Source organism: Haliotis cracherodii, unplaced genomic scaffold (assembly GCF_022045235.1).
Source record: "Haliotis cracherodii isolate W230 unplaced genomic scaffold, xgHalCrac1.p SCAF_18, whole genome shotgun sequence".
Taxonomy (NCBI): domain Eukaryota; kingdom Metazoa; phylum Mollusca; class Gastropoda; order Lepetellida; family Haliotidae; genus Haliotis; species Haliotis cracherodii.
The window spans coordinates 18579355-18593591 of record NW_027266273.1 but is presented as its reverse complement, the minus strand read 5'-3'; the positions used below and the strand labels follow the sequence as shown (position 1 = coordinate 18593591).

Sequence of the window (14237 nt, the reverse complement as noted above, 5' to 3'; positions counted from 1 at the left end):
TTGTGTGTATAAATTCTTTGAAGATATATCGTGTCCAAATATATGTTTGTGACGTCTAACCGTCTTGCAAATTATTCTGGACATAAACAGTACCAACCCAGATGAAAACGAAGAAATCTGATATTAACATGAATTAATGTTTGTAGATGACAATGTTGTGAACACAGATATTGGCTCCACACAAACTTGCCATGTATTTGTAAAGCGTTCATTCTCACTTGAATAAACCCCTGAAGATCCCAGTTAGAATCCCGGCAACCCAGGCTTGTTGTAAGAGACTTCTAACGGGATTGGGATCGGCTCGCTTACTTGGTTGATGCATGTCATCATATCCCAACTGCGTGGATCGATGCTTATGACGTCAATCACTGGGTTGTGGTGTCCAGACTTGTTTATTTACAGACCGCCGTCATATAGCTGGTATATTGCTGAATGCGGCGTTAAACAACAAACAATCAATGTGAATATTTTTCTCCTCCGTTAATTAATAAAAGTCAAGTGAAACCAGCACCACCGATGTTAGCTCAAATAACTCAGAGTCACATTTGCTTTTAACATCTCTCACAACGCATATATGATCTATCATTGTGAGCACTGTGGGCACAACACCACATACAAAAGGTTGATAGCTTGTGTCAGCCACGAGTCTGTGATGGGCACACTATCACAAACAGAATGTTAATGGCATGTGTCATTGTGGAGCCTTGGATGGTCAATATACCACACACATAAGGCTGATGGCACGTGTCATTGTGGAGCCTTGGATGGATAATATACACACAAATAAGGCTGATGGCACGTGTCATTGTGGAGCCTTGGATGGTCAATATACCACACACATAAGGCTGATGGCACGTGTCTTTGTGGAGCCTTGGATGGTCAATATACCACACACATAAGGCTGATGGTAGGTGTCATTGTGGAGCCTTGGATGGTCAACATACCACACACATAAGGCTGATGGTAGGTGTCATTGTGGAGCCTTGGATGGCCAATGTACCACACACATAAGGCTGATGGCTTGTGTCTTTGTGAAGCCTTGGATTGTCAATATACCACACATATAAGGCTGATGGCTTGTGTCATTGTGGAGCCTTGGATGGTCAATATACCACACACATAAGGCTGATGGCTTGTGTCATTGTGGAGCCTTGGATGGTCAATATACCACACACATAAGGGTGATGGTAGGTGTCATTGTGGAGCCTTGGATGGTCAATGTACCACACACATAAGGGTGATGGTAGGTGTCATTGTGGAGCCTTGGATGGTCAATATACCACACACATAAGGCTGATGGTAGGTGTCATTGTGGAGCCTTGGATGGTCAATATACCACACACATAAGGCTGATGGTAGGTGTCATTGTGGAGCCTTGGATGGTCAATATACCACACACATAAGGCTGATGGCACGTGTCATTGTGGAGCCTTGGATGGTCAATATACCACACACATAAGGCTGATGGCACGTGTCATTGTGGAGCCTTGGATGGTCAATATACCACACACATAAGGCTGATGGCTTGTGTCATTGTGAAGCCTTGGATGGTCAATATACCACACACATAAGCCTGGTGGCTTGTGTCATTGTGGAGCCTTCGAGGTTTTGTGTCATTGTGGAGCTTTGGATGGTCAATATACCACACACATAAGGCTGATGGCTTGTGTCATTGTGGAGCCTTGGATGGTCAATATACCACACACATAAGGCTGATGGCTTGTGTCACTGTGGAGCCTTCGAGGTTTTGTGTCATTGTGGAGCCTTCGATGGTCAATACGAGTAGATCACACACAAAATGCTGCTGGCTTGTGCCATTTCCTTTATTCAATACATACAAAATAATGGATACAAGATCTATGTAAACAGAGATAAAAGTATATGTGGAGTATTGATATATATATCATGCATTTAGCACCCACTGCTTCAGAACAATAAATGAATAAAAACACAAACGTAACAAGCATTCACCATTGCATAATCCCCCATCAAGCACCAGTCATCATCTTCACAAGTTAGAACACACTGTAAATCTTGAAATTAATGCGTCTCCAAATTAATATGACTGCTGACCCCGAGCCAAAAATGCAACTCAATACAACTCCCCAAACCCTATCCCATGTGGAATGATACATAGCCATACCATAATCCAATCAAACAACAAATAGCACTGCTTATTGGCACTGAGTAGAGCACTTCCGTGAAAACAAGAAACAGTGTTTTCCTAAATACAACACACAGTTTATATGTTTACTCTGTAGACTGGCATTAATGAAGTTCAAAGGCAATAAAATAATTGAACCAAAAACAGTTCACTGATTGGTATGCCAGAAGGCGTCAACAAGCTTGACGTGAGTAGGTAGAACTCTTGACACCTGCAGTGATAACTCACCAGATGCCAATTGTGGAATTCCTATTCTTTGAATGACATTGTTCTGTACTTGTTACAGCTGCTGCTCAATTAACAGTGTTTTGTTTACATTCAAGTTGGTATTTCCACTATCCAAAGTGTGCAGTGAGGCCGTCTTATTGTTGATCGTCATTATGGAGACATAAATGCATAGTTACTTAATGCGAACAAAGACCACTCGCATTTTTCGCATTCAATTCACGCTCGTATTAATTTCAAGATTTACAGTATTATTTCAATCTTATAACAGTATAAAGAAGTGACAAAAACTTTTCCATATTCATAGAAAAATTCTGCTAAAAGCAGAGTCGATTGTACAATTCCGACTCTATAATGAGTATATGTTTATGAATCACTATCAAATGGTGACGGTACCAGCTGTTAGTGAAAGGGTGGGTGTACCCAGCCCCACCAGTGGCACCCCTCACAAACACATGCAAAGGCATTGCTAATCTATGGTCAGTTGGATAAATCTACATCTTCACACGTGGGTGGTGGATAGGGGCGTGAGGACCCTCAGCAGTACTGCAGCACCTATGCATGTGAGTATTGTACTGCACCGACAGCATCAACTCCTCCCTGTGCATCCTTCTTGCAGTCTGTCAATACATTACTACAAAGATCCATTAAAATAGGTTCCCCTATGTAAGATTTGTGACTTGGGATTACACTGTGCGTCATTTTGTAGTAGTGGGACAATACACCGATGCATCAGCGGATTGCGATTATTTACTTCTCGATACAAGTATTGATCACAGTCGCACCCTAAGTAAAAAATATTGATACTTGCCTTAAATGTTTGCTTTAATTAACTGTTACACCAAACACTAATTAGTAGTGAAAACGTAAATATTTTCATCCATTGCACCATACTTGACACTGCCCGCTGTCAATCGTCCCTTATGCCAGGTATTTGGCCATCCTGGCTATGAAAAAGATGGCTTAGGGACCACAGATAAGAGCACATACAAGTGTTACAATATGTATCGGATCGTAAGTAAGGTGTCATGATACGATTGGGGTTGCACAGATGATATATCGTCCCAGCCCTGTCATTTTGAATATCAAGAACATACATGGTAATACTTTGTAGAAGTACACTTACATATATACAAAGTATTGATCAATAAAATACCATGAACAAAACTCAGTTGTGTTGCAAAGGGCTGAGTATCAGGGCCATTTTGACCCAATAGAAATGTTTAATTTCAAGTTGAAGAAAACTTTGGAATAATGGAATGAAAATGATCAGACATATTCAGATGGCTTACAACTTGCTAATGTTGTACTTCTTGATCAAATACATTATAATGGCTAAATGAAGATAAAACAGGCAGATATGTCGGACTTCAAGGGAAGATATGACTAGTAGGAGCAGTCTGTAAGACAAAACAATTTTTAACAACAAATACTGAATGAAAACAGTTAGGGATCATGACTATTTTTGGGGATATTTAAATCAGTGAACACTGAGCACACAATTTCATAAAAATATCCTAAAATATATTCATGATCCTAAACTTCTTGTTCAGTATGGTTGTACTGTTTTTATTATCATCGACAAAGAAAGCTTGGGTCAAAACATTCTCATTTAAAACTACCGTACTCAACGTAATAAGCGTCAAGGGTGCTCTCAAAATTAGAAATAGGGGGCGCTTATTAGAATATTATTTTGAGTTGAAAGATCGTAAATTTCTTGGTTTATGCTAACAGCCTGAAATGTTTACATACAACAGATATATTTTTCAAGAATTTTATTGCCCATTATTGAGGGTATTATAACACACGAGTGCGTATTATACACGAATAAATAAGTCTTGTGTACATTGATCTATCGGAAGGGGTGCTGATTGGGATTGTTCACGAGCCAATATATTAGCAAATATCGCTGTGGGCGCTTATTAGAGCGGGGCACTTATTACGTCGAATATGGTATTAGAAAAGAACATTTATAAACCCCCTCTGATATCGGATCTTTTAACATATTACCTTAATCTTACCTGTGCATTTGGTACCAAACATGCAACTGTTGAAATGAACAAATTCTCATTGTCATTTATATGAACACATCTGCTAACTCTCACAAGGACCTATCTAAAGCTTTACCTCATTATGCATATCTCATGGACAAAAAGGACCCTTATCCTTCCTCTTACTTTCATCCATTGTCTTCGTAGAGTGAGTTGTGTTTAACACTGCTTTTAACAGTATTCCAGTTATATCACGGCGTCTCAGCTTCATGTGGGAGGAAAGCCCGAAGTGATGCAGGTCTCAGACGTTTACCATTTCCGTGAAAGCCACGAGCACAGGTATGGTGCTGACAAACCTAGAAACATAATCGGGGCGAACCAGGATTCGAACCCACAATCATAGGTTTCTGGCTGCCCAAGGGACGTAACTCTGCACAGCGATTCGCGTCGCCTTAGACGACTGAGCCACCCGTGCCCCCCTGTGTCCGTAGAATGTTTGTTACTTTAACTGTTTCATGTCAAATTATCATCCAGGATATTTTTAATTTTTGAAATCTGAGACATTTGAAATGTTGCTATACAGTGGCAGCTCCCCTCATTAAAGACTTCATTGAGGGGTACTTAAATTCAAACACCTCCAAACCTTCAAGTATCACGTACAATAAATGAGCCATAGTGGTTTCCCACCTTACACACAAAACCCTGCTGTTATAACTAGTATTACACCTTTGTGTTGAAAAACAGGTAAACTGTAACAGTCTTTAAATTCAAAGATTGAGATCATGTTTTATAATACAACCAGTTATATCATAAGCCAACCAAACAGATATTGTTGCAGGACCAGTATAGGTACATCTGCCATGGGTGCGCACCTTGACATGTGCACAAGGTGAGGCGAAATGTAGTTTCACGTCGCGTCCAAGATTATTGCACTTATATAGCGACGTGCATGCACGTGTGTGCTTGTACTAGTCTGGACTCAAACCTACTTGTGCAAGAAAAAAAAAGCCAAAATAAAATATTCATGAGCAGAAATCATGAACAACAGTCAGTGAGATATTGTTTTGGTAATAGTGCTTGATGCCGATCATTGATATGAACATATAACAATAAAACTGAGCAAACAATTGTAGGTCAGGTATGAGAGATAAATTATTCTTGAAATTCAGTTCCTGAAAAGTACCTGCTTACATATTTCTTAAGAGTTTTCTTCAAAAGTATGGTAGATGAATGTTGAGGTTTGTGTTATATAAAGTGTATGTATCGCGTACGTTTTGACAGTATCAGAAACAAGATGAGGATGAGAAGACGTAATGATTATGGAGAAGGGAGACAACTCATGTCACACAAGGAAGACTTGCCCTGAGAGCGATGTACTTCTGTGGAAGACGAGATGCTTCACCATTGCTGACACTGCCTCACTGCTTGCTGTTGTCTGAAATACATAGGACTTATTATTCACCTGACTTTTATTTATTGTTTAAGATGGTAAAACCAGAGCAGGCTAAAAAATTAAAAAAATTATGATGTGAGGCTCACATTGGCAAATAAACTAGTCTGCGTCCTTTGGAATATGCTAGCTATTGTTTTTCAGAAACTTTATATTCTCATCATGAAACTGACCCCTGAAGATCTGGGGTAGAATAGGTCTTCAGCAACCCATGCTTGCCATAAAAGGCGACTATGCTTGTCGTAAAAGGCGACTAACGGGATCGGATGGTCAGGCTCGCTGACTTGGTTGATGCATGTCATCGATCCCAGTTGCGTGGATTGATGCTCATGATATATAATCACTGGATTGTCTGGTCCAGACTCAATTATTTACAGACCGCCGTTATATAGCTGGAATATTGCTGAGTGCGGCGTAAAACATCAAACCAACCAACCAACCAACCAACCAACCAACCAACCAACCAACCAACCAACCAACCAACCAACCAACCATCCAACCAACCAACCAACCAACCAACCAACCAACCAACCATCCAACCAACCAACCAACCAACCAACCAACCAACCAACCAACCAACCAACCAACCATACAGCTAGTAGGGCAGGGACGAGTCCAAATTTACTACCGGGTACCCACCCACCGGTTACCCACCCACCCTATTACCCGCCCCCACCCGGGTACCCACTGTAGGTCTCAGGAGATGTCTCAAAATGTCCGATTGGGAATATTTTTAGCATAGCCCTGGCAAAACGTATTAAGATACACGTATTTAACAATCTGGTCATTAATACACTGAAGTTGAATTAAGTTATATCTTTATTCAACAATATGAAAAATCAGAAGGAATGGGTGCACAGTCAGAAAGAAATGCGAACATTAGTGACATGTAGTGTAACCATAGAGTTCTAGATAATTTTTGTCATTAAACAATATATCATGTGACTCAAAACGGGTCCGGGTAGTCCTGTGGGTACCCGGGTCCTTCTCAGTAACCACCCGACCTGGGGACCCAAGTAACCCGTCCCAGCCCTAACAGCTAGGTTACTTGTATTGAGGGAGGGAAGTACCTGAGCTAGAACAGCGTACACTATGAAATGCTGATCCTGCAGCTGCTTGGCTAGTTGTTTGAAGTGGACACTCAGTTGGTGATGCTGGGCGGACACCTGGGTCGGGTCCAGCAGAAACACATGGATGTGGCAGTGGTCAAACAACAGCCGGTCACCCCACGGACGGGTGGCAGGGTTCAGAGTTGACCAATCACTTGGCTGCGAGGTGTGGATGTGGATGAAGGTGTTGGGATGTTCACTGGGGGAGTTGGATTTTGGGATTATCTCTGATGTCACTTTCACCTGCAGACAGAGTATCACATGGGGTATTCAATTTACTTATGCAACTATACATCTTACAAGGATGTTTTGCAACAATCTCCCAAAATCACAAACTTTATTTCTGATTTTTTTACAACATATTTACAAAACTATACATTATATTTCTAATACTTTTAAAACATATCGGTACTTATAAAACTATACATTGTATTTTTTACATTTCACAACATATAAAACTATACATTTTAGTTTTGATATTTTACAACACACTTACAAAACTATACATCATAAATATTTTTTACTTTGTTTCACTCACATACTTTTCAAATTATCATGCCACATAATACAGCCATCTATTGCTGAAAAGTTGTTTTTTTTCTCCTTTTTCTCTCTTGTACAAAAATGGACTCTCACAACTTCACACACTCCACCCTTCCTCACCTGCTCAGATCTCAGGGCAGTACTCAGCTCTCTCTCAAGGGTGTCCACTAACGTGGCTTGGCCGCTTGTGGACAGTATGGCTACTTGGAGAAACTGCTCTGTGAAAACAAACACCTTACTGTTACCATGGCTACAAGGTTTCAGATTGGTTCATGTTCTGGGACACTGACTGATTGTCATCCAAAATATTTTAATTTTCGGAATGGTATGGAAGTATGTCCCACCCAACTGTTACCATGGTTACAAGGTTTCAGACTGATTCATGTTCTGGGACACTGACTGATTGTCATCCAAAATATTTTAATTTTCGGAATGGTATGGAAGTATGTCCCACCCTACTGTTACCATGGTTACAAGGTATCAGATTGGTTCATGTTCTGGGACACTGACTGATTGTCATCCAAAATATTTTAATTTTCGGCATGGTATGGAAGTATGTCCCACCCAACTGTTACCATGGTTACAAGGTTTTAGATTGGTTCATGTTCTGGGACACTGACTGATTGTCATCCAAAATATTTAAATTTTTCGGAATGGTATGGAAGTATGCCCCTTCAAACTTTGAGCAAGATCATTGCTTTTATATCCCAAATACAATGATAATTGATACCGGTAGTTAGTTACCAAATAGAGATATCCTTTTCATTACAACTAAAGCATTTCAAGTTTGTCTAACAAGTGAAAACAAGTTAGATATATTTTGCTTATATACTCGTAATAAAATCAGCATTTTACAGGAATGAGTGAAGTTTATTACTCATGTACATATTGCTCAATATTAAATAAAAATTTAAAAACAAATGACAATAGTATTGAGTGATATTGGCAGCAACAACTGCACTTGAGTGAGGTACGAATACAACATTTGTAGCTGGTGATTTTATCATAGAGGATGGTATTTCTAATGATTGTCCATCTTGTGCAATGGAGGCTATTCACATGGAGGTCTTCATGTTCTTGCAACTTCTAATGCCTACCAAAGATTTCAAAATTATTTTATTTAAGTTATCATTTTCTTGTATTCGGAGGTACATGGAATTCAATCATGTTGAATTAAACATGTCACTGACCTCTCCAAAGCCATACCATCAGGCATATTAACCTATAGTGGTAAACCTTAATTCCTACTTGTTAATTATTGCTGATATTTGCTTCAGATTTGGAACTGAATATCAGGATATCCCGTAGGCCTAGATCAATCCCTGCATAATCGTGATGATCATTGGTTGATTGGTTGTTTAACGCCGCACTCAGCAATATTCCATCTATATGATGGCGGTCTGTAAAATAATCGAGTCTGGATCAGACAATCCACTGATTAATATCATGAGCATCGATCCACGCAATTGGGATCAATGACATGTATCAACCAAGTCAGCGAGCCCGACCACCCGATCCCGTTAGTCGCCTTTTACGAGAAGCATAGTCGCCTTTTATGGCAAGTATGGGTTGCTGAAGACCTATTCTAACCCGGAATCTTCACAGGTCTCAAGATGATGAAGTACCTTTCAACATGGCTTCTGCAGCATATAAATCCTTCTTGTGGGTCACCTGGGCAGAAAGTAAACAGTCCAAGTCAGGAAGTTACTCCATACAGGATATATCAATATACTGTTCTAACTCCTGATATTTCTTAAAACATTGTTGAAAAAATGGATTCTGCACACTAGTTTCTTGTTTAACAAGTGATCCTTTCCAGTATTTTCGAAAACACAATAAGAAGCAGAAACATTCCAAAGTTCTGTCAATACATAAGAAATGCAGAAATATGCAGTGAAATAAAATTAAGCGTATCAGATACGCAACGAACATTACAGATACGCTACAAAAATAAAACTAGTGTGTATCATCAAAATATTGTGAAGTAACCCTGCGTATTCGATTAGCAAATCAAACTTATTTTGAAATTATATACGGACATTCTGTCAACCTTGCCAAACACCACGATGATAGTTACATCATGATCATTTGCCATCACACTTTCTTGTGGAAGTATCGTGGTATTTTTGAGTCCTATAAAGCTCTCTAACCCACACGACAACGGTTTGCAGGGACTAGATGAAGTGTTTTTAAATATTTAACTTAAATACCCACATTTGAAAAAACTAGTGGGTAACAGAAATTTGAATACCCAGATAGAATTACTGATACCCAATGATTTTAAAATGCATGGGTAAAATACCCACAACACCAAAAGCTTATCTGGAGCTCTGACATAATGTCCTGTATTCTTGTGTTATTCATGTAACACTGAGGCTTTACTTGTACATTGACCTCCTGTCAACACTGAGTCGACACCTGCATGTGAACATGCTTACCTTCCATAAATAAGGCTTGCCTGGCACGATACACGCGTTCACCCCGGCATACTTCTTGGCCAGCACAAGACACTCAGTACCGTAGTCAAAATCAAAGTCAGTACTCTGTCAATAAAACGTAAACCTTCAAATCTATGCTTTTTGATATTAGTCAGATGTGCTACATACACTTCTCAGCACATATACTGAAACTATTAGCTGGGCTGACTACAACCTGGTGGAATGAGCACAAGTAAGGGAATGATTCACAGACAACCCGTCTTTCATCAGAGCAGAACTTTTGATGGCAAGTAGAAAGTAAGACATTTTTCTGCTCTTCATAAAATGAGACTGGGATATATGCACCAGCAGAAATGAGACAAAAAATGCACTGATTACATTTGAATAGCTCTAAAGTTGTCTGTTGCAAAAGAGAGACCCCTTTTTGAAGTGATGTCGGTCCCTAACCCTTGCCCCGATGGCCGAAGCAAAGTCTGATGTGGCTTTGACCGGTCAAGGGATAACTGACACTGGTCAAATTGACCAAAACACTGGGTCACAGTCTGTGGACAGTTTAGGTCTGCTTGAACTTGTTTCGTTAGTTCCCCAATAACAAAAGGGGAAGGATGGTGAATGTTTGCCTGGACCAATCTACCATCCAGTGATATTTTTTATGTTGAAAACATTCTTTTTTCCTTACTGCCTTCAGGCATTTTTTGGCATAAAAATCAGTAAAACAAGTCATTAAATTGGCCTGGCATTAGAACATTTCCACCTTACATAATGAAAGTAAATTATACCATGTGTGATTATCGATTCCTCAAATGACAATCCTTTGAGTGTGGTTCCCTCATGTGTAAATCCTTGTCGCTGTCTGTTTTAGAATTACCTTCTCATTGGCCTGTTAACGAGGTAATTCTGAAACACTATGCTCATCTGCATTATGATTACCTTCTCATAGGCCTGTTTGATGACGTGGTACTTAAAGCCCTGTGGCATCTCACTCGCAGCGTACTGATTTCTGTCCAGGGACTCTGTCAACATCCCTTCAGAATCGGACGCAATCACTGTGGATACGAGGGGACGGGTCACTCCTGATGCCTGGTAGAATAACAATGTCTTAGTGACAGCTTAATAACTTAGTAGCAAATACTTTCACGCATGATGCATGCATGACAAAGAGATTCACATGAAAACAATCATTCGGTTTTACACAGCATCTTGTCACATGGTGATGATGATGTTGGTTGGTTGGTTGGTTTGTTGGTTAACGCAGCACTCAGCAATATTCCAGCTATATGATGGCGGTCTGTAAATAATCGAGTCTGGACCAGACAATCCAGTGATTAATATCATGCGCATCGATCCACACAATTGGGATCGATTCATGCATGAACCAAGTCAGCGAGCCTGACCACCCGATCCCGTTAGTCGCCTTTTACGACAAGCATAGTCACCTTTTACGGCAAGCATGGGTTGCTGAAGACCTATTCTACCCCGGAATCTTCACGGGTCTGATGATGATGTGAATACTCAACATGTTTGAGTGGGTAACTGAGTTAGTATGTTTTTTACACGGCTTGCTGCAATATTCCTGCAAGACGGCACAAGATGTGGGGGGACGGCAGTACTTGGTTTCACACATGGTACCTGTGGGTGAATAGAACTCTGGCGTGATGAGTAAACACTGTTACAACTAGGCTACCACACCACATAAACATGGTCAGGATTAACAAGAAAAGCAAAGATCATTACCCCATGTTTGTTAGCAGCCAAGGCAATGTCTCGGATGAGATCTTCTTCACCAAATATTCTCACTGCATCATGAATCAAGACAACATCAGGTGCACTGCATACTGAAACAGTCCACATGTATCAGTGAGTTATCATGGGTACCGTTATGTCTTAAAATGACAACCAGAGTGTCATGTATTTGGGGCAAATCACAACGAAAACATCCAATCATTTACTGACAATGGCGTCATACACTGATGATGTCACGCCTGACACAGTTCACACACAGTATGTGTGGCGCTGCTGTAATGGAAACAATACCATGTGCTTCTACAGCACTCCATAGCATGCAGTAATGCAGAGGTCCGGAAACGGGTCCGGAAACGGGTCCGGAAACGGTCATATGCACCGGACATGTCCGATTGGGAATTTTGGAATTTTTTGTAATTAAAAAAATCTATGTGTAGTACTACACATAGATTTTTTTAATTGCAAAAAAAGTATCAATCAGTGGTAGATGAAGCTACTGACAGTATTTTTTTCATTGTCAATTCTTCTGAATATTTGAAATCAAACAAGACTAAATGGTTATTGAAAAGTATCTTATCAATTATGACAGTCAAGAGAACATCATCTAAAACACCTGGTAGGTTTCTCTCCATTTGTTTGGTGAGAAGCCCAAAGTGAGGTAGATCATGACCATAGATCAAGGAACAAAGTAGGGGTGATCTGACATCATAACCAACAACCAGAGGATCCTTGAACTGCTAAGGGAGGTAACACTGCATAATTCTACCTTACTGGAAATTTAAGCTAAATGGTGACTAGTTGCGTGATGTTTTCAGTAGGGTGCCAATGTAAACATGAGAAACACAAGCAATGAATTGACACACATATATATACAGAGAGATTATTCACATGTATGACAGACATTCAGCATGTTCAGGAGACAATAGGACAGATTCCTTGAAAGAAAAAAATAACTAAAAGATCAATCTGCAATCCTGTGTAGAACATGAAGCAAACCTTGCATGTTGTTTTGTTTAAAAGCACAAACCACAGATACTTGACTGAGATTAAATTTACTGTAATTTGAAACATGCCCCGGCAGCATAAAATTTTGGCCTATGCTTTCAATTGCTGTGTTTCTCCCTGCTTACAAACCACATCATGCCACATTGTTACCATGGTTACACCTATAATATTGCAATTTCTGCACAAATCCGTTTCACACACTCTTGTTATTGCAAATAAATCATATATGTATGTGTGAATGTTCATCCTATTAACTAATGGTTATATCATTGTGTTACATGTTTTCTATTATTGCTAAATCATTATTAATACTGGATATTATTATTCATTCGGATGTACCACTTGGAACTGCTTTGATGCCATTGTAGATAGATCTGTGCCTTGTTGTCGACCCAGCAACAACAGTGACCTTGTGTAGGTTGTAGTCTGTTACCAGCTGGAGCATGGTGTCCTTGCAGCTCTCCGACACTGTCACAATGATGAACTTGATCCATGGAAACCTTTCACACATATACCAGTGTTAGAAATTGGTACTAGTCCTATAGTCCTTGCCAAAGTGCCCAATAGTTAAGGTATCATAAGGACCAGAAGAAATTAGCGCTTTTTAAGGGTCTTGCTATATCTTATCATTTTAAGTGAGTGAGTGAGTTAATGCTTTACGTCACATCGGCAATATTTCAGCCATATCGTGACGAATCATTTTAAGGACTAGTGGACTAAAACTGTTTCTAACTCTGTATACTCTACAAGTCATCAGTTGTAAACAAAGAATTCATGCTTATACTTCATGGAAAATACACATTACAAACCCTGATGAGACAATTAAATCATGCTCCGGACAACATCAATTTTTCAAAATACACGTGTTGTTGGAGTATGTTGCTGTAGTTATGGAATCTAACGACACTACATCTATCATTCTTAACATAAGGGTTATAGACATGGAAAAAACAATAACTGTCCTACATCATGGATTTAGCTAGGATTCCAATCTAAGTGCCCTTGTGGGGCACACTTGGAAATATATTGTGATATTGTTCCCAGTGAATTAAAAATACATCATTGAATGACTGACACTGGTTGACAAGTAACGTATCACTTGCATGACAGCTTCCATTAGTTTCACTAATATGGCTGAATTTAAGCATGATTCGTCTAATGAGCAGGTAGTGAGTAAATGAGTTAGCTGCTCTCTGGGTTTAACATCGCTTTGTACTTGATTTAAATAAAAGCTCTCGTTGAATTGAAAATAAAATTACATAGACGATCTTTGGATTAAAGCAGACTTTAATATGAATATGTTTTCAAGTGCAAATAACCCACTGAATGTATAATCAAGGCTATCTGACTCTGTATCACTCAGTCACCTGTGAAATGTTGAAATCGTGAAGACGATCAAAGGTTTCCCTAAAACATCACAAAACTGTTTCGGTGTACAAATGCCCATTCGCTCACCAGTTCCACTTGCTGGTAGTACAACACCACAATTAAAATCAACAGATTTGCTCATTATGGACAAAAACGTTAGTATGTTTCAAAGATATTGTGAACAAAAACCGCGATTATTCT

General features: G+C 39.6%; 1 protein-coding gene across 1 annotated transcript; it reads right to left on the bottom strand.

Annotated features, from left to right (window-relative positions):
- Nucleotides 1–5658: 5658 nt before the first annotated feature.
- LOC139465350 (D-ribitol-5-phosphate cytidylyltransferase-like) lies at nucleotides 5659–14178 on the bottom strand. Its single transcript, XM_071247054.1, has 9 exons — nucleotides 14036–14178; nucleotides 13008–13168; nucleotides 11655–11755; nucleotides 10851–11000; nucleotides 9921–10025; nucleotides 9108–9153; nucleotides 7603–7700; nucleotides 6901–7182; nucleotides 5659–5815 (listed from the first exon to the last, which is right to left on the bottom strand). The coding sequence occupies exons 1-9, from the start codon at nucleotides 14176–14178 to the stop codon at nucleotides 5723–5725; spliced, it is 1179 nt and encodes a 392-aa protein (XP_071103155.1). The 3' UTR covers nucleotides 5659–5722.
- Between the last annotated feature and the right edge of the window lie 59 nt (nucleotides 14179–14237).

What these genes read in the sequence shown, in the direction of transcription:
- LOC139465350 (XM_071247054.1), bottom strand. Translation starts at nt 14,178, where the DNA reads ATGAGCAAATCTGTTGATTTTAATTGTGGTGTTGTACTACCAGCAAGT. An exon ending in ACGATTTCAACATTTCACAG is followed by an intron (nt 13,169 to 14,035) that starts GTGACTGAGTGA and finishes TATGTGTGAAAG; the next exon opens with GTTTCCATGGATCAAGTTCA. An exon ending in CTGCCCTGAGATCTGAGCAG is followed by an intron (nt 7,183 to 7,602) that starts GTGAGGAAGGGT and finishes CTCTGTCTGCAG; the next exon opens with GTGAAAGTGACATCAGAGAT.